At 36.9% G+C, this 22302-nt stretch overlaps 1 protein-coding gene across 1 annotated transcript in view; it reads right to left on the bottom strand.

Moving 5' to 3' along the window:
- HSD17B3 (hydroxysteroid 17-beta dehydrogenase 3) overlaps positions 1-22302 on the bottom strand; it is a 636754-nt gene that overhangs the window by 560259 nt on the left and 54193 nt on the right. Inside the window, exon 2 of the mRNA XM_044058972.1 lies at positions 13442-13488. Within this exon, the coding sequence (XP_043914907.1) occupies positions 13442-13488 (47 nt within the window). The remainder of the gene's footprint in view (positions 1-13441; positions 13489-22302) is intronic.

Below are 22302 nucleotides of genomic sequence, written 5' to 3' on the forward strand. Positions count from 1 at the left end.
CACTTTTATCAGAACTAATTATTTACCATTTAAACTATCTAGTGAAGGATAACAGAATTTCAAGAGAAAAGAATCCTAAGTACAACCATTTAACAAGTTCAAAAGGTCAAATGATGTCATCACTGTTGTTTCCTCAAGCTGCAGCTTCATAAACTTGTTAAAATGTATCTAAATAGGCTCATGAACAACAGAAGTTGTCTCTAGTGAAGAAAAAAGCATTTCCGGCTGGAAATTCAGATCTTTAAGCTTTTAGAGTTTATAGAAAGCAAAAAAAAAAAAAAAAAAAAAACACACACAAGCTGCCTTGTCAGTGCATGTCATGAATCTCCACAATGACAACAGTCACACAGACCACCAGTTTCCTCACAAAACATCATCATAAAAATATTAACTCTTTCATATAAAAACAGCTATTTAGAAGTAATAACAGCTGCCTCAAATCAGAAATCATAACATTTCAATCATTAACCCACCAGTTAACCAGGCCAGAGAGAGGAGGAAAAAGGAACCTAGTATATACGTATGTATATATATATATATATATATATATATATATATATATATACACCATTAATGCACTGTATTAATATTTAAATGTATCTAAACAGTCTAAAACATTGAGTTAGAAACACTAATCAGAAACACCTTGTTACCCCCACCACTGACCCACTAGAAAAAATGCACTTTGGTATAAAGTCAAATTATAGTATTACTGAAGAATTAGAAGACATACATAATTTGTAGTTATTTAAAAGGGAAAAGTATATAAAGCACTTATAATGGGTTAAAGAAAGAAAAGGAACATTGGTAACAAAAAAGAATAGAAAGAAAGAAGAGAAATATAATGTTATTTAAATACTTTGTACTATATGTAATTAGACGAAGCAGATACAGAAGAAAGAGGAAGTTAATAATAAAAATGATTCACGTTACCTTACAGCATACAGACTTTCCAGAATCAAATATTTTATGATTCATAAAACAACACATTTAAAATTAGAAGGAATTTATTCATTTGTCCTTTATTTTCTTAGTTTTTTTTGCTCCTTCCTTCACATACCATCCATTTTTTGTTGCCTGTCTCTTCAAACTCTGGGATGACCATTCCATTTCTTCTATGTCCGACAGTGTTTTCTTCTTTTGGATAAATTCTACTGCGTCTTGTAGGGAATCAAATATCTTCATTCCTTCTGGCAAGGTGATTTTTATTCTTGCAGGAAAAAGAATTTGAGCTTTAATATTGGCTTTTTTCAAGGACTTAATTAGAGGAACATACTCCTTTCTTCTGGGTATGACTGTAGAGGTGTAGTCATTGTCAAAATGAATAACTTTTTCAACCATCTTGATAGGGGAATTAGTCCAAGCTGATTTCAGCACTAAGTCCTTGTCTTGTGAGGAAAGAAATCTAACTATTATAGACCTGGGGTTAGATGAACTCGGAGATGAAGCTGGATTTGCCAGGAACCGATGAGCCCTCTCAATTCCACAAGAGAGGGATTCAGGCATGTTTAGTGCTGATGAAAACCACTGACTGAGGAATTGAATCATGCTAGCACCCTCTTCTTTCTCGGAAAGTCCATATATTCTTATGTTATTCCTCCCTGATCTACTTTCAAGGTCTACCAGTTTCTCAATCAGCCTGGTGTTTTGTTTCAGAAGAAATTCATTGTGATGTTCATTTTCTGTCACTCTAGTATCCAGGTCAGTTACTGTTTCCTCTAAGGCAAGAATCTGTTCAGATAGTTTTTTTTTTACTATTCCATTTAGAAGTTCCAGTTGTTTACTGCATTGTTGTTTGATAATATCCATTTTGTTTTCAAATTTGTCCATTTTTAGTGACAGTTCTTGGATGTTTGTTATTATAAGATGTATTTCATTCTTCACTGCACTCTCCTGGTGTGAGTTCTTCGAATTGCTCATCTTGAGAGCTCCAGTAGAAAACTTCTTGACAAGAATAATTAAAAAATGCTCTTGACTATGTATTAATTTTTAGAAAATAATAAACAGTCTTTGTTAATCTACCTTTTAGTATACTTTTAGTTAGATTTTTCTAAAATTAAAGTATATTTCCTTTCAGGATATTAAAATCTAAGCAGAGATATGGATTTCTGCTGCTATCAGACTGGCATCTTGGCCACGCCCCTCTGTATTGCCACTTAATAACCAAACTAAATAAAAAATTACTTTGTGCTGAATTGAGACTTATGGCAATAACATGTATCAATTTTTACAAAACAGATTTTCTTTGGGATCAAATTGTGTAAAGAAGGAACATAAAACTGGCTCCAGGAGTATGTGTACAGTGGCTATGACCAAACTGGAAAAGCTGTTATAGATTAAAAAGTAATTTCCTATACAATGTATGACCTGTTCTAAATTAAGGCAACTTCACATCCCCCCCTCAAGAAGAAGGTAGCAGATTTCAACCACGGACCACTTTCTCCTTTGGTTTGTTTAATAGACATACCTGTAAACTGCATCTTGTTTACAAGATCTGTCAAGAGCCTCTGAACATGGCTGGATTTATGGTGGTTGCAGAACCTTCCAACAACAGTTTTCAAAATGTTTGAAGCCTCATTGACTTGATGTGTCCATCTATTTTACTTCTTTGGGCCACCCTAATATCTCTCTCTCACTTCTTTGGGCCACCCTAATATATATATATATATATATATATATATATATATATATATAGGTTCATAGGTTCATAGGTTTATACTAGGCTATCTGCCCTAAGGCATTTATAAGCCTAGCCCAAATTATTGTGGCTTACGCCACCCCTTATATGAAAAAATACTGTGCCCATTAGTTTGTTGTGCCTCTGTCCAGCAGTGACCCAGAGATGATTCCCGGGGTAAACCTACGATCTCCCATCCACAGGTCTAGATTTCTCTTGAACAGAGTCAGCGAGGTGCTCTGCCTCACATGGACCGGGATTTTATTCCACAGCATAGGGAGTCTCTGAGTGATAAATCTATCCCTCCAGCACGTCCTATTTATATCCGTGCTAAGGTTTAAGTCGCTTGCTCTAGTGGTTTTGGTGGATTTGGATTTTTGAGGTGGAGCATGTCCATTAATTCCGGGTTGGACATGGCCTTGTATGTCAGGCACATGTCACCTCTGAGCAGACGGTATGCGACTGAATAGAGCTGGAGTTTCTTCAATCTGGCAGCATATGACAGATTTTGGAGTCCCTTTATCCTTTTGGTGAGGAACTTTTGGGGTCTCTCCAATTGCTGCAGATGTCGGGTGAGATACATCCCGAATGGGGCATTGTACTCGATCATTGGTCTGATAAGTGAAGAGTACAGGGGAACAATGACCTCACTAGATCTGGATGTGAATCCCTTCATGATCAGGTGGGCAATGTAGAAGGTCTTTCTAACCACTACTATATATATATATATATGTATACATATATATATATATCAAAATAAATAATTTACTATCATGCCTCATATTTTGAGGCAAGTAGTTTTTCAATGACATTTATACTTTTCTAGTGATAAAAAAAACACAAATCATAAATTAAGAAACACCTCTGAGTTCGTTCAGACCTCTCTAACAATTCCCCAAATCTGCTTCCACTGCCACCTTTCCTTGGTTTTCTCTTACTGCTCTATGTGATCTCACATTATTTAATACCATATCTGAGTACTTGTGGGCACTTCATATTCTTATTCATGTCTTGTCCACAGTAAACTAAGAGATGCAATAGCTCCTTCTTCCATATGTTTTCCCACATCCTATCAGTTTTTCTCTTCAGTATTTTTTTCTTATACACCCTGCACAGTATCGTGGACAGGCCTACCAGGACAGTATCTTCAATGATACCCTTGTGAAATCTAGCAACAGTGAATCATATTCTGAAGAAACTATCAAAACTGCTTCGTACAAGCTCCACCGTGCCCTTATTCCTCCAGATATTTCCTTGTTTTCATGTACTCCACTACACTAAACAGTGCCCAATGTAAGTGTTTTCAGAATACCATAAAAACAAACCCATGGGCATTGTAGTATCAGTATTTGCTAACATTAATGAAATTATTCACAAAAATGGGTGACATTCTTGGCCATGACAACACCACCCTTAGCAGTCGCTCCAAACCTAACAGCCATGGTAATATAAATGGGTCCTCATCTAACAAAATAAAAAAATGGGGCACTGAGCCACTAGAGGTCTACAATAACAGATTTCTTGGATCACTGCTGGGAGTTTAAGGTGTATTATTATTACTGTTTTTCTCCTCTTCTTTGCCAATTCAAAAATTTTATTTGAGCCAGTTAATTCTGTCACTTTTATTTAAACTTGCTGCATAAGTTTACGAAGGCACTTCAAGGTAATTTCAAAAAGGTTATTCAACAACAAAATGTTAAATTGTTGTCAATCATCCAGGTTGAGTCTGGTTCTTTATACTGACTGTTGCATATTGACCATACTACATTATTTCCATGTGAGACATATTTGACACCATGGTACTTGTCTGCAGATATTCACCTGATACCATTTATTTATTTATTTATTTATATTTGTTGACCGGGAGTGTCCAACTGGACGTAGGTCCATTTTCAGGCCCGGGGAGAAAAGCTCCACTGTTAAAAAAAACAGACAGTAGTTACATTGGATTACATAGCGATTAACAATTTACATAGCAATTACTTACAACATATTTACAGATGAAGAACATAGTACATCAGTAGACTACTAGAATCTATCTGTGAAGTACATAACAGACATTAACAAATGTTACAATAAGAAGTTCCTGCTGTATAATAAGTACTAGGCTTATGAGCAACTGAGCTAGCTATAATCAAGGTAGTTCATGGAGTGGAAAGAAAGGTAGTGGTTGGATGGGGTGGGTGATATTAGAGTGGGAGTTATGGACTGGGTATATATTGCTGATCAAGAAGGCAAATAACATCTAATACATCTTTTTGACCAGTTTCTTTACTGCTATCTGGGCATAATGTGCCACTGTTTGGAAGCAGCTTACTTGTTCTGTTAAGCAGATAAAGTTTGTCTTTTTGGCAGCAGCCATGATATGTCCCAGAAATGGAATTCAATACCTACCAGCTCATCTTCAGAGGTGTTACTTACTTACAGCTGTCAGCCGTTGTGATTTATACAAGCACTATGAAATAACTATCAGCTATAGTGATTTATACAATCATTATAATTTATAGCTGTCAGCTGCCATGATTTATATAAGCAGTATAATTTATTCCCACAAATTAGCCTTACCCATGCAGATTTTTTTCTCTTGCAGTTTGACTTGTTTAAAACTACATAGATCATTAATTACCAGAACTAAACATATACACAAATTCTTTGCCACTAATTATATGGAGGGTTAGGCTCTCAAGCCCCTTTGATCTGAAAAATAAGAATGTGGTCCTTTTTCTTTCTGCCATGATCTTGTAAAAGACACTGCTATGATTGCTAATGCACAAGAGTTAATACGGATGCATGTATTTGGTTCATAAGAACTGTTGCTTCACTCTGAATGTTTTAACCATCACTGTTTCTAATGTAATTACTCCAGTATTAGCTTCACACAAAGAATGCAGATAACCACAATCATTTTGACATCCTGTATTGATAGCCCCCAACATTCACTAGACATATTGCACCAATCTGCTGATGTTCGTTAACCAATAAGTCACAGCCATTTGATATAAAAGGTCATTTAAAATCCCCATAAGTCAGTGAAATTTAAAAGAAGTTTTAAATTACATACTTCTGTAAGTATATCAGTTATTAACTTAAGTTAGTCAGGAGCCACTAGTACTGTTTACTCTGGCAAGTTTAGATGGTTGACCAGTAGGTGCAGACATGTAGCAGTTATGCAGAGTAAAGGCAGAGCTAGCAGGTATAAAATGGCAGTCTAACCCTTTGGCATAGTCCACCAAAAGATTATCTTCCTGTCCTATACTAGCAAAGGGGAAAACACGAGCCCCCAAATTATTTGTTTTGTCGGGAAGCGAAGCCTCCAAATTCTTATACATGCCGTCTATATGCCCTGCATCTTCTTATATGATATAATAAATTCTAAGACAGTTGCGACACAAGGAAGGAAAATAAAAACAATTGTCTACGTTTTGGTGGCTTCTGTAAAAAAATAGTTATCCACTGGAAACTATATTGTTTCAAACCATGTGATCAACAGATTGTCATTAAATAGGTAGTGGTTCAGAAGACTGATATTCTTCCATGCAAATCAGGGTGACTCAGAGACAGATGTCACAGAGACAGTTTGATTTATATTTCATTAATGTATAGCAATAGTATAACCATTAATTTGGCATAGTACATTAAAACTAATAAAAATATGTGAAACAATGAGGATATATTTTATGAGACCTCTGCTTCATTTTCATCCACTCTGTCCCCACTACATCCAAGACCTAAATCAATAAGAAATACAAATTTAACAATAATAAAAAAAGTTATCTAGGTTTTAAATAAATATTCTCAAAACATAAGTAATGAAATGGAAACTACAATTTTTTACAGAGGAAATACTGACAAGAATTTAATTTCCAATTCTCCAAAATTAACTATTGTTTTAATGATGGAAGAAAAAAATGCTAGATTACATTTCTTATCAATGTATATAAATGGAAACTAAACAGTAAAATAAGAGGTATTATTGGGAGAGTTGTTTATACAGTTTTATTTATAATGTTAATAGTTTAGTAACACCATTTGAAAACCTTGGAGAATTTCTATCAATAGTGAGTGAGTCTTAGTATAAAACATAATCCCATCAGGAAGAGATACATGCCAAAATATATATTTAAGTCTTAATGGTAATTAGTAGATAGTGTAAGTTAAGTTGTTTCAATAATGAATATTTTTAGTTGATATGTTACCATGAAAACGTCAAACGCAAGCATGTTTCAAAACAAATTAATCTTTGTTTATGTCATTGGTTAACAAAGTAGGCTCACTAGGCCCCAGATACAGTGGGCCCAGATTTAGGAGTGATCATAGAGAGCTGTCTAGTTAAATAATGTCCACAGAGTACCAAAACAGGCAAGTGGACAGAGTGCCACAGGAGGCAAGTGGACAGAGTACCACAGTAAGCAAGTGGACATATTCAAACCTGTGACTGTGCTGTTGATTAGCAGCTCACAGCTTTATTAAAAAAATGCCTATTTCTCCATGGGAAGGAACCCAAAAGGTAAATATGTATAGTATCACATAGACCTTTTTTGCCAACAGATAACTGTTTGTTTATCTCTACCAATAAATATTTAACTACATCTTTATTAATATTGGTACTATCTACTCCAATATCTTCTATCCATGTAATGTTGATAAATTATCTAACAGATACACCACTTGCATTTGTTGAAACATGTACAAAAGCACAAATAACCTTATTTATGAAGTATTCTTTACTGTATCTCAAAGATACAGAGTTTCCTTAAGTCAGCAGAAACAGAAAAGACTTGGATATTACTCTTTCATAATCTATATTCCCAGCTGAATATACTATCTATGTTTAAAAGCATTACATGGTGTCATTATAACAGAATTAATTGTATAGTAATTTGTATGAGACTGTGAGGATTGCTATTAGTGCATACATTATTTTCAGAGATGAAAGGTGCAGCATAATTAATATGTCTGATAATGACTTCTCACAGGATGTAAAAATATCTACCTCCCTATTGTGAGAATTGCCTTCTAAAATACATCAGTCTCTCAAAGGAGGAAAAAGAACATTCTGTAAGAAAATGGTAAATGGAGTAAAACCATCATTTTCAGAATATGACTAGGTCCCGGGAAGAAGTACTTGCATGAATATTTAACTATGCCATCATTAATTCCGTTATCCGCTGTCTTTTAATTATTAATACAAGTACCATGGACTGTAAAGTATATTAACATACCCAAAATGTTAAGGTCAGTTGTTATCATGTAACTAACTTGGGAAGATGATACATTCAGCTTCCTCACTGCTAATGTTTAAGATGGTTGATCTACTTAAAAATTATCTAGGAGTAGCAAAAAATACTTTGCATAGATTTTGTGCTGTAAATTCTGAACTATTAACTATTCCTGGTATGGTATTTACAGCTAATAAAACCAAAATAGTGGACTATGAACATACTGGTCTCACTTCTTAAACTTGAACTATGGGTATCATATAATCATTACTTCTATATATGCTACCTATGTGTGTTCCTAGGTCCATGACTACTGAATCAACTCTAAGGGGTGTGTTGTCAATATGATAGGCACATTGTTGATAACATCAGTACAGGCTCGAGGGAATTCATAATAGAAAAGAATCTAAAATATCTTTTTATAGATTCATAGGTGTTTACTAGGCTAACAACCACAAGGGCCTTTTTAAGCCTAGCCATGCATCCCAACTCTCACAAGTTCTGATACCCTTGATAAGTGTAAGTTGAGGCCTGGGAGATGAACCATTTACAGGTTGCCTGTGTCCATTGGAGACACAGGTGCCAAACCAGGGATGAGTTTCCTGTTCCCAATCCAATTGTCAAGTTGCACTTGAATTGGGTTAGGGAGAAACTCTGCTTCACATGTATGGGGAGCCTGTTCCAAAGACGGGGTAGTCTCTGGGATACATACCTGTCCCTCCAGCAGGTCCTATTTATATCACAGGCAAGATTTTAGTCTTTAGCATGGGTAATTCTGGTCCTGTTTATTTTGTGGATATGCAGGAGGTCCATTGGAGTGGGGTCTGACAGTGCTCTGTATGCCAGATATAGATCTCCCCTCAAAAGCCTGTAGGAGACAGAATACAGAGACAGGGCCTTGAGGCAGTCTCCATAGGACATTTTCCTTATGCCCTGTATTCTTTTAGTGAGGAACCTCTGTGGTCATTCCAATTGTTGGATATGCCTGGTTAGGTACATATCAAAGGGAACTTTGTACTCAATGATAAGTCTGATGAATGCCAAATACAGTGCAACAATGACTTCCTTGGACTCAGATGCCATACCTTTGTTTATAAGTTGCACAACATAGAATGATTTCCTCACTACTGCAGACACGTGATGGTCAAAGGCTAGATTACTATCTATGTGTGTCCCTAAGTCCCTGACTACTGGGTCAACTCTAAGGGGTGTGTTGTCAATATGATAGTTACCGGGGTTGATGACTTCCCAAAGGATACTTTTATGCATTTCTTGGCATTTAGTTTTAGTACATGGCTCTGACACCAGTTGTTTGTCTGTGTCAGCCCCTCTTAGAGAACATCTGTGTCAGTGTGGGATTCAATGACAGCTCCTACTTTGCAGTCATCTGCAAATTTAGTCAACCAGATTCCATTGACATTGGCCTTGACTTCAGAGAAGTAAATGCCAAAAATGAGGAGTCCAAGGACTGATCCCTGAGGGTCTCCACTTGACTGGCCTCTTTGTTTCCAATTTTAACTTCCTGGGTCTTGTCTATGAGCCAACTGGCTATCCACCAGGTGACATATAAGTCTGTACCTAACCTCTTGAGTTTGTCAACAATGTCCAAGTGGCATTTGACATCAAATGCGTTATGTGTGTGTTAAGTGACAGACAAAAAGATGTGTTAAGAAGGATAGGTTTATTAATGATTGTCTTTGTCATTTGGACTTGAATAAGATGTTCCTACTGCATTGAAATCCAAACGAAAAAGAGTTTATTGTTTGAAATGTGAGTATTAATTTGCTATTCATATATTTTATTATCATGTAATAATTCAAATTTGAAACCAGAATTAGATAATATTCCCATAGTGATATTCGACCTTTTTTAAAAATAAGACAACATTGACTTGATGCATGCTGGACAGTACCAGCAAGGGATAGTACAAATGCTTATCTTCTACTAAATATCGAAGAATATTTTGCAGAATTCATCCCAAAACTCACCTGTACCTAAACTTTGTTTTACTGAATTTGTTGCCCGTACAAGAGTTGTGGGATATTGCAGTTTAACTTTCTGTGTATGAAAAATGATGGTCTCCTGAGCTATTTGACAAAATTTTGTTGCAAACTTATAATGCAAACAGATGGTCATATCCCTTTGACTATATGTACTACTAAAAAAGATAAAACAGCAAAACTGCACAATAGAAACTTTTTAGCCACTAAAGGAACTCTACACATGCAACTCAGCTTGGGACAGTGGACATTCTCTCACTAACCAGCTATGCATCGGTTACTTCTTTTGTCTTACTTACAGCTCTTGTACATAGCTTCATTATATGTTTGTTTATACTATAAATGTTGTTTTGACATCTTCCCAGTTTTCCTACTAACTGTTATCTTGCATGCTAAGCTACTGAATTACTAGATCCTACACTCAGTTTTCATTGCCCTTTCATCTTCTTTGTACTTGAAATATTGAATGCATTTTTTTTTATTTTGTATAGTCTTAACTCATTTTTGTCTATGTACTATTTGAGTTGAATGTAGGTGCTTTACAGTCCACATTTGGTTTGAAAGGGGTCCCAGAACCAGTTCATCTACCCAGTTAACAAACAAACAAACAAATAAATGAATTAATACATATAACATATGTACATACATAATTTTACAATGGCAGTATTTATTAGATTCTAGGTCTTACCCTGGGTTTTGTACGTTACAATACATGTTAATTTTGTAAATTTTGTAAACAGCTTACAACATTACAATGATTGTTTGCACTAAATGCATGCTATCTGAAATTCATGAACGTAATGTGCAAATGTACAAATGCATCTTGCACACTATGTTTAGTACACTGCAGGTGACTTACAGAAATGAAAAACAGTCACCCCCAGCAGTGTACACTTCCATTCCTATTTTTATGAACTATACATTGGAGTACCTGCTACACCAATCTATAATTGGCATTACTGTGTTTGAGATGGAAGGAAGTATTGTGCAGCTTGACAGTGCAACACAGAGCAGCGACGTAAGGCAGTTAGTTAAGGTGCAGCCTGCTTACGTGAAGATGAAATCTCAGTCAGCTTTGCCCCTTTTGTACAGCCTGATAGCACTGGGTGTTTCGAGGCAGTGGAGTCACTACCTCATGCTTACTCATCACTCTTTATTGCAACCTCAGAATAAGTCAGACTATGAGATTTATAAGTGTTTACTTAACTTGGATGCTACCTTCTCACCTCAGAACACATTCAATATGTCCAACACACATACTCAGTGCTCATACTACTGCCTCTAAACCAACTTACACTGAGGTTGTTAACAGAACCCTGCCTAAGCCTCCCAGGATAAAGACTAAGAAACCTTAGACATTAGTTCACACAGCAGCACACTCATCTTCACCTTTCACACCCACAGACAGCACCCATTTCTATAAGAGTTACAAGGCTACTTATGGCTCACTGAAGCTGCATTTAATCATGGCAATGTTTTAGTAATAGGTGACCCTATTGTCAGACATATGGACAATAACCTCACTGGCCTGGATAAGAATAGAGTGACAGCTGTCTTTTTGGAGCTAGGATCTTGCGCATAACAAGAGCTCTTAGATCCCTCCATCCTGATAAATATGATTATGACCTGATAGTGGTCCATGTGGGGTTGTATGGCCTTAGGCACTCTACTCTGAGGGACATGCAGAAGGATATGATTGAGTTTGCTGTGCACATGTTTGAGACAGGAAAGACACTGGTCTTGAGTGGTATTTTGGCATCACCTAGAATCATGACAAGATTCAAAGACAAGATAATTGGCTCTATGGATGATGTGATTCTGGGGGATTGCAGCATGTGTCAGCTTGAGATGAGATGGCTGGCAAGCCTTCCTCGTTTGCACCTTTTCTATGATGGCTTTTGCACTCTGGCTGCAGCCTTTGCTGCTCCCATAGTACATTTTAGGCAGACTCTGTCTGCTAGACATTCCAGCACAGCCCATTCTAATTCAGAACATATTGATCAGCTCTACTCAATGCCAGCAGTCTTTAAAAAAAAAAAAAACTCCTGTACGTGACGTTCAGTGCATTCATATATGTGTAGTTACAGAGGCATTGTTTCAGAGCAATGAAATTACTTTCTATTCCTGGATTTAGTACCCATCATGTCTTTAGTCATTGTATGAACTTAGTTTAAGTTAAAATGAACTTAAGATTCTGTACAGAAATAATCTTAGATGCATTATAACTTTATTATTGCATGTAAAACTGCTTTATAACTATTTGACTCTGACTCTTTTTTTTTTTTTTTTTTTTTTTTTTTTTTTTATTGTTTTTTTTTTCAGGACATTTGTCCCACGTCTAGTATTTTAAATGCTAAAATATTACAATCCTTTCGGAGTTACACATTCATATCTGCTAAAGTTTGGTTATCAGATTTCAGAGCAAGCGCATTTTCATTTACTTTTTAGTGCCTTTTTCTTACTTTATAGGCACACAAACCTGAGCCAAGGGAAGCACACTTGATAGGCTGGTCTTTTATTTTCTGAGTGCTCCTGCTTTAGAGATTCATATATACTGTAAATTGTGTTAGACACAGATATGTAGCTGTTTTTTCAGATCTGCAAATATGAATATGAGTTTGTGAGACTGATTTAATATTGTGATATTTGTGAAATATTTTCTAATATACTCCTCTTGACGAGTTAAGCCAAATAACTTCAATTCTGAGTCTGAATAAATAGCTATAACCCATTATCCTGTGTAAACTCATTTGGTGAGGTTTCATTTGGATTATACTCAGTACTGAAAGCTATAGAACCATCTAGTAGTAAGCCATTTAGTATAATTAACGGCAATAACCATTAAAGTTTGTGTTTGTGAACAGCTACCTTACTGCAGAATGTTCATTGTTCCTCAAAAGCATGATAGGATTTGTTTACTTTTAACCTGCTTTAATGTACTAAAGTTAAATAAATAACTTTTATCACCACTATAAGGATGTACTACCTACAAACAGAGGTACCGCTACAATGCATTTAAATGGTTTGATGTTATGAGTTTTAGATGTTTTGAAGTTTAGATGTTATGGTCTTGATGTTTTGAGTTTAGATGTTATGAAGAGTAGATGTTTTGATAGGTAACCATTTAAACAGTACTATATATCAGCTAACGCAGGCAACTATACTTCTGTCATAAGTTAAGTCAAAATGTTACCAAAGTGTGATGCTATTTAGTTTTTTGTCTTCCGGAAAATATGAAATAACTGTTATCCTTCTTCCATTTGCTACTTACTGTTAGTTCACTGTAAACAACTAAATGTAAACGTTTGCAGGCAGGTTTTGCTCCATATGGATTAAATAGTAGATTAATTGGCTTTGTTCTGTACTGAGGAACAAAACAGAATGTGCACTCTTTCAAAAAATGTGTTACAGTAATACCTGTCTAAATAATTAGAAATCTAGCTTCTCAAAAACACAAAAACTTTCACAGACAAAATGACTATGATATGCTCTTTTGTAGTTTGCTCCTCAGTTGTACATCAAAAGAGTTTAATATCTCATCTTACCTCAAGTGCATATGCTTTTCCAATGCCATCTGATCCACCAGTAACAACTAAAATAAGGAAAGAAAAACATGAGTGATGATTTTCTTGTGAGTGTAGAAATTCAGTTAACTATACAAAATATAGATTGCAAGATACTTCTGAGCCACGTTATTCTTTCTTTTATTTTGCTGCAGAAATTCCCCATAGGATACTGCCAAAAGTAAGTATTAAATTGTCTACTCTGTATTTTTTTTTTTTTTTGCTTGGGAAGGCTGGATAATCTGCTTAATCTCATTAAACCCATTCAAATGTTTTATCTATTTTAGGTCTCCTCCCTTTGCTGTTCTCAGGTATCCTTCTCTAGTAATTTGGTACAGTGGTTTAAGATTCTGATATTCCTGTTCCCTGCAGCAGTCCTTGGTTTAATTTCATAGCCTCCATTTGTTTACTGTGTGACCCTGTGTAAATCATTTAACTCATGACATCAGAGAGATGCCTCCAGGTGCATCTGCAGTTAATTCCTACTGACGCCTCTAGGTGTCAAATATCTCTTGTTCATATTTACATCAATAATTCCAAAACCATGCTATGTACAAGGTTTTAAAATATTTCATCTTAAAGTTTAAAAAATGACAAACTCAATTGCATTAATATTTGACCTCTGTTGAGTGCAGGCATTGAGATATTAACAGTTTTTTATATTAATTTATAATATATGATATTATAATATATAATATAATAATGTATATATAGTTTTCACATTTTTCTAAATATTCCAACAACCAAGTAATACATACCAAATTCTTAGCCTCATATTAAAACTCTCAGCTAATAAAATGATTAAAATGTTGCTGACAGTATGCATGTAACTTCAGCGGTTGCTGAGCTGTTGTATGTTGTTTACAAAATATTAGAAACATAATAGTTACTGTGTATACTGTGACTTATAAAATTCAGTTTAAGACCTAGAACCTAAAGAATACTACCACTATAAAAATAGATTTTGCTGAAGTGTTTGCCATTTATACTTCTTTCATAACCTCTATGGTTCCAGAGGTATGAACATTTGTTTGAAATGTGAGGACATAATTTGGTTTTGTCAAAAGGCTTAGGCTCTGCCCACTGGAAGTTACAGTGCAAACTTCCTGAGCTCCATTGGAGTGAATGAGTTAACCAGACAATTCTCCCAGGCTGAGTTTGAAATGATTCCATGGAGATCAATGCTCTAGCAAAGTTAACAAGTATTTGGATCTATTATCCTAGTACCATAATATATAACATGACCATAATTTTCCCAAATGGAGAGCAAGACTTGGGTGGTATAACCAAATTACTATGATACTCTGGAAGTGAAAAGCATTTTGATTTTTGCTCACCCTCATAACCATTCTCCAAAATGCCTGATGCACAATGGCAACAGCATACACATACATATATAAGTGTGTGTGTGTGTGTGTGTGTGTGTGTGTGTGTGTGTGTGTGTGTGTGTGTGTGTATGGCTCTACTTCTAAATTTTGAACTTTCAAAATGTTGAATTGCTTATGGTTGAGACCATAAGATTGACATTTTAAAACTTTGAATCATTTAAATGCAGATCGCTGTACAGCATGGAACAGTTTATTTACCATTTTCCTCACTGTAGTGCGATCTCGAAGTTGGTATATTTAATTAGCAGGGGGTGTGGGAGGAGCAGTTCAAAATTTAGAAGTAGACCTGTGTGTCATCCTCTACTTGAGGGGTGATAGTTGTCCAACAAAAAATATTGAAAAAATATTGAAAGAGGAGAGCAAGTCTTTCACTGCTCAAGATTCTCTTTCCTCTGAATGGTCCATGACTAGATTTTGAATCTGCAACATCAAAAACACAGGATTTCCTTGTATGCCAATATGCCATAAATGAAAAGATTGCATGGCCATTGTACCACTGTTTCCTGAATTCCAGTTTCTTCTACTTTGTCTGTAACATCCTTGCATTAGATAGCAGTGTGATATTTAGAACTAGAAACCAACAGTGCAGTGGGTACTATGAAATAAAAAAGTAAATAAACTAAATAAAACTCTGTGGGTACTATCAAAAGAATAAAAGCAATACAATTTATTTAACATCTTTATTGAATTATCACTTGTGACACGGGCAAATTTACATTTATACAAAAATAATCGAAGTGTATTAACAAATTAACATTAACAAACATTATACTTCACATATATTGCTATATATCATTTAACCTAAGCAACATTACATAAATTATTCAATTCCTGCCCCCTTTTTTTTAAACAAGAAACATCTTTATTTAACCATCACCTGTGACATAAGCAATAATACATTTATATAAATGAAAAGCCACACAGTCACAATTCTAGTTGCAAGCACTTTACATCACAAACCATAGTTACACTCTCCCAGTTGCAAACATTATATGTCACTTATAATCTACCCAATCATTTTCAGTCAAACATTACATAGCTCATTTAAGTCCTGCCTTATTTTAAACCTCACTCCTCCCCTGTATGTATTGTTCCCACAATTCCCATGTTGAAGATAAACAGAATAAGTTCACTGGAGAAGAGAAATGGAGTGTTAATGACTGGCATTTCATTACTAAGTCCAGTTACTATAGAGACCAGCTGAGAGGATGGAAGTGAGAGGCTAATGCTGATGCTGTCTCACCCATCTAAAAGTTGTGGAAAGGAGATAAGTCAAGTTAGACTTATGATAGCAGCAGAGAGTGCTGGATGTGGGTGTGTTGACCCACCAAGCAGCTTATAGCAGTGTAGCTGATCGAGACAGAGTGTGTGTGTGTGTGTGTGTGTGTGTGTGTGTGTGTGTGTGTGTGTGTGTGTGTGTGTGTGTGTGTGTGTGTGTGTGTGTGTGTGTGTGTAAGACCAAAAGGAGATCATGCTGTCACACAGAGAGAGTTGATAGTAGAAAAACAGACAGAGGAAGGACATTTGGTAGTGGAGATGATTGGACAACAAGCAGGGAAGGGAGGTGACATAGAAGGATGTAGAACACCAGAATGGGAGCTAGGATGGGTATCCCATTCATATTTCCTTGCAACTTGGGCTACACGTAGGAAGCAGTCAGTGTTCACCCTAACCGTTCTCCCCACTGGGCCCCACCTGAAGTGGTGAAGGCACAGCCAGGCAGTGTTGATACACTTAAAGCTGCAAGAGGACCCTTTTCAAGTGATCCATACTGGCCTCCAGTAGACAGTCCACCAACTCCCCTACCACCTCCACTGACTTTTTGTCAGATGACAAACTATGAACCCCTGGCAGTGTTCCTGGATGGAACAAGCACACTACCCTCCAGTGATGGACAACCAACAGCCACAATTGAAATTACAAGGCCACCTATTCACTGCTTCTGATGGGGAGGCAAGCCTAGAGGGGGAAGGCTGTACTTAATGGTGGGGTGGGGACTTGTTCACACCACTAATACAGTCATGGCAGATGCTGCAGAAAATGCAGATTATTGCACACCTAGCCAATAACAAAAGGTCAGAATCAAGCCATGTACCTTGTATCTGTGAGATAAATATCTTGACCATTTTGCCAAACCTTCCTCCCAAACGCAATGACTCCTGTCAGGGAATCAAACCCCAGTCTCCAGCATGTAAACACAAAGCACCAGAGCCACTGAGCCCAAATAAATCCGAATCCAAGGGAAGAGCTGACAAAAGCTTAGTGTAAAAGGTTTATTTAATAACGCAAACAGCACCACGTTTTCGTCTTCAACTTTATCAAACAACATGTAATGTGTAAAACACTTATGCTTTATACTTTCCCTATCCACTGCAAATTCAAAGAAACCAGTCAGTGTCCACAATCATACTAATTGCTTAAAAACTTGTTTAAATACATTGTTGTAAAACTTAAACATAAACTTGGACGTTTGCTGTAAAATTGAATCTATAGAACCTTACTAACTATAGAATGTTTAAAACATATACATTCAGTTAAAATGATTGTTAAAAAGTTTTTTTAAAACATCATAAAACGTGTTAAAATAATGTTTCATGTTTATACATTAAATTAGATTCATTTTGTAATTTGAAGCGCCATCTAGTGGCTTTCCTAAATAACTACACATACTGAACTTTTGTATTACAGGACTCTAAACTGTATATCAAGCCAAGAGTAAATCCAATTGCCCAGTTGTTTTAACATAGTCAAAAATGTGATCTTAATACATTGGAATGGTGTTGTTTAAAGTTTAGCAGCTCTAAGTTTTAAAACAGGGGCTAGGGAAACCATGTCATTGAGCCCTTTATTTCTACCTGCATCTAAAACAACTTGCCAAAACAGTTCACGGTACTCAATAAGGGTCTCCCACATACCAACCCTAGGGTTTGTCGGAACTACTTCTAAAACAAAAAATAGGTATCCAGTGGTTCCACATTTCAAGGCATGCTTACACAATGCATTTTTTTCGTTATGTACTCTAATGTCGTAAACATGCTCATAAATTCTCTGCTTAAGTTTTCGTTCGCTTTTCCCTATATAAAATGCCTCACATTTTTTACAGGTGGCAATGTAAATTATTCCTTTGGTCTCACAGTTCACAAAGGTATTTAAATAAAGCTTTGTATCCCTAGCTTTCAGATAAAAACTGTCCCCACGGTTTAAATAACCACAATAACTGCATCTACCACATTTGAATACCCCTTTCTTTGGTTTGGTGTTCCTGTCTTTGGAACCGTGTTCTAACATATTCTTGATAGTTTTACCTTTCCTATAGGTAAAGGTAAGTTCCTTGTCAAAAATGTGATCGAGGTCAGACACAGCTGAAAAATTTTCCCATTCTTTAATAAAAAGTTTTCTAATACTTGTTGAGTGTCCGTCAAAAGTAGTGATAAGACCGGCCCCATCATTTTTACCAGTCTCATGATCTTTTGTTTCTAATGGTGGCGCTGCAGGTTTACCTATTATTGGTGCAAAGGTACTTTTTCTTTTAAGGTTAACTTCCTCAAAAATATCTCCTGCATGACAGGGTGAGAACACCTAACACTATACTAATGAGAAGTAGATAGAAATAAAATGAAAACACCTAAAATGTATATATTGCAATGAAGGATAGCAATAAAGAGTAGGAGGAGAAAAGACATAAAAAAATTACATTCGTATTAGTTAGAGTCTTTGTCTTTTCGGCTTTTTCCATTTAGGGGTCACCACAGCGGAACTCCGGTCCACTAATGATTGGCAGTAGATTTTTATGGTGCCGAGTTGCCAGCCTGATGCCCAACCTTCAGCGAAGGCATGCCCATTCACGCATGTCTTTTGAACGCCACTTGACCGTGGTGAAGACATGCAGATTCCACACACAGAAGGCACTGCTATGCGATATTCTACTACAGAAGCAGTACATATGTTACCAAGCCATGTCAGATACTGTTGCCTAGATGCATGTCCCCATATCTGTAGTAGGATGTGCAGGTAGATGTGCAGTGTCACTATTCCCATTGCCAGGATTGGGCATGATGGTGCGGAGGCTACAGTGGTGGCACTAGACTGTTGTATGGCAGACGTCATGGCCAGTGTGTAGGCTAGTGGCCCTTTGGACATGCTTAGAGGAATGTTATGTGGACTTGCACAGTGACAACAGTTATGCAGCCCAAAATTCTTGTGGTGACACCACAATCAAAGACACATTCATATACAACACCAAAAGGTATCATTAGGTGATTTGTAAAGATTGTAAGGTTATTTGCTAATCAGCAAACCACATAATATGGCAGCAGCAAGACAAAGTTGTTTATTCCAAGTAAAAGTATGAACATCAGGGACATATGCTGGGGTGAAACATGGGCAATATGTTGCCAAAGATCACACCCCTACCACCCAGCATATGCTTCTAACACTGTCCTCCACCTCATATGGATCGCCCCTCACATACTCACCTTACCCTACATTATGGCTTCCCTAGGACACATACCAAAACATGTACACACACGCCCTATTACTCCTACCAAACTGCCATACATCACCTCACATATACCCTCAGCAGGGCACAACTCAGGGATATAACAACTACCTCGCATGTCAGGCTCTGAGAAACATGCAATGGAAGAATAAAGATATGATCGACAGTGGCACAGGAAAATAACTTTCTTGGGTGACGTAAGCCAGGGAACCTTGTTGGCTAGGTTTACGTAGGCCCTCGGGATAATAGCCTAGTACCTACCTATAAACCTATGAACCTATATTCTCAGTACATATAAGTAGGGTCCATTTTGATTGTGAGTATGTAAAGCAGTATGCATTTACAGAGGTTGTCTTACTTTTCAAAGAAATGAGACTGAGATGATTACATTCTACCTGTCAGGTCCAAGCATTAATACTATAACAAAATACTACATAACTTTCACTGATACCTATAAAAACTATGGCAGTGGTGATAGGTAAGCTGTGGCACTTTAACAAACTTATACACCACTTTCACAGATTATCATATAGATACGCTGGATGTGGTCACAGCTAAGTAACAATATTATAGCAGTCTACTAACATAACAGGGCAAGAAATTATACCCACTCCATCACCGACAATGCCACTCAGGTTTTCTCTGGAACAGGAGAGAGTGCTCCCTAATCTCTACGTAAGCTACAAAGCAATAAATGATAATGCAGAAGTCATCAATTAAATGTCCACTATGATCACATATAGCTATAAGGGAAATAACAAGGCACTGATAAGGCCTACATACTTATAATACTTATATTAAGGTTCCATGCTGTGCCTGCTTCTTCTCATTTGTTCATAGGTAAATACTAGTCTATCAGTCAACAGACAATTATAAGTTTAGCCATTAACCAGTGGTCAGAATCAAACACTGTATCTTGTATTTGTGAGTAATGTCAGAATGGTGCCTCCCCAGACCACTAGCAGTGTCCAGTGGAGTGAGGTATTACAGTGGCATCAAGTCTCACTCTGGAGAGATTGTGCCCTTATATTGGGGACCCTAACAGGAGTCCCCAGTAAACTGTTCCTGGTGGTCTGTATGAAGATTTTACGTTCCTTAGGGCACTGCCTTAGAACCCTGGTAATCATCAGTGCTCTTGGAACCCATGGCCATTAACCAGGTCACAATCCCTCTCATGGTCATTGATATTGATAGTGTCAGCACGGGACATGCAACACTGAGTAACTAGTCTGTGTGGCCAATCACAGTGCCACCATCGCATTGCACATAAATACATGGTGTGTAATGATGGTGTTAGTACATAAACAATGGCATGGAAAATGTATACATCAATCACAGTGCCCATATCTGTTAACACATTTGCTCTTTGGTTCCTCTATTGACCATGTTAGTGCAATGCATTCCCCCACATCCCTAAAATGGTCATTAACCCACAGGAGCTTATGCAAGCTTACAAAGCTGAGTGAGTCTCTTAGCATGGAAGTGATTAATTGCACAAACTGATAAATGTGAGATCTAGGAATATTCACTCAGATTAGGCTAATTAGCATAAGAACTGCTCTAGAAGCTTTGAAACTCAGTGATAAATCCACCTGTATTGGCTATGAGCTTCAATGTGCTACAGAATATTGCAATGGAGCATCCCAAACAAAGGTGTCGTCAGTTGTTCACATTGATTACTAGAAAAGTAAGTGAGTGAGGGCTGTTACTTTAAGATTTTACTGTTACACATTTTTGGTGCTTCGTGGCATCTATGACAGTATACTACTATATATATATTCAGTTAGGTTGCTGATTTCAAGTGACAACAATGCTGCTACTGTGGGGTGGGGGTGTATAAACTGAGCAAGGGTCTACTGTGAATTCCACAGAATTTATAAAGGCTCTGTTCTGTTACACTCTGCATGTGCCATAGTCATAACTGAAGGACAAGGAATGAGTGTTCAAAACCCACTGACTGCTGATATGACAGTTTTTAGGTGGTGATAACCACAACAGAGGCTATAACAGTACTGCCTGGGTGATTTGGTGGGGGTAGTCATGTCTTAGTCGGATAGGTGCCATTATGTTGGGATTATTTTGAAAGTAGCTGTGAGTTTATTGCTGTGAGTTGTGTCCACTGGGGTGGTGGGGAGCAGGGGGAGCACAGTGCAAAAGGATACATATACTGGAAGTTTATCCAACAACCATTCAAGGAATTACTATTTACATATTGTGTCCACACAAATTCAAAATGTGCCCCTAACCCACATGCACTGCAGATGTTGGGAAGGCATCTGTGATATTACTTAAGTGGTTGGGGAGTGGTTGGGGAGGAGGGATTACAATTCCAGGGATGTATCATGTCTGTTTTAGGATATGGGTCCTATGGTACCTATGGTACCTCAAAGACTACACATCTCTGATCTTAATGAGGAATCAGTCTAGGGGATGGACCATCTATGGCCTGTGTAACACTTATGATCACTGTCACTGTACTTGTGTACCAGGGAGTTATATGTCAGGCCTGTGCTACTTCAATTGGAGGTGGTAACAGGAAGGGTTTTGGAGGCTAAGGCCTTCACACATACAAATACACATATAGAGGGGTATCTAGATATAGTATGAGATGACTGAATTCACATCTTTCAGAATGTCCCATTGCAGGGCCATGTCTACATGAGGGATCCAAATACATATCATTTAATTTCATAGTGATTAGGTGATTAAAATGGTTGTCTAGGTACTGTAAACAATATAGCAGTTGTGTATGCAGCTGGCAGGGAGGTTAATAAACAATCACTGTCACACTTTGTTGTGGGCCTCAGATGCTTATACTGGGTGTATCAATAGCCCAATACACACTGTTGAAGTCTTCCAAAGACTGCATGGAGTCATTATGTTCAACTATGTGGTCGTATGCAACTGCAGATACTGGGGCTATCCCACATACAACCATGTGTGCATCCTGTGTCCAC

This window comes from Protopterus annectens, chromosome 17.part0 (assembly GCF_019279795.1).
Source record: "Protopterus annectens isolate FY-2018-M chromosome 17.part0, PAN1.0, whole genome shotgun sequence".
Classification (NCBI taxonomy): Eukaryota; Metazoa; Chordata; order Ceratodontiformes; family Protopteridae; genus Protopterus; species Protopterus annectens.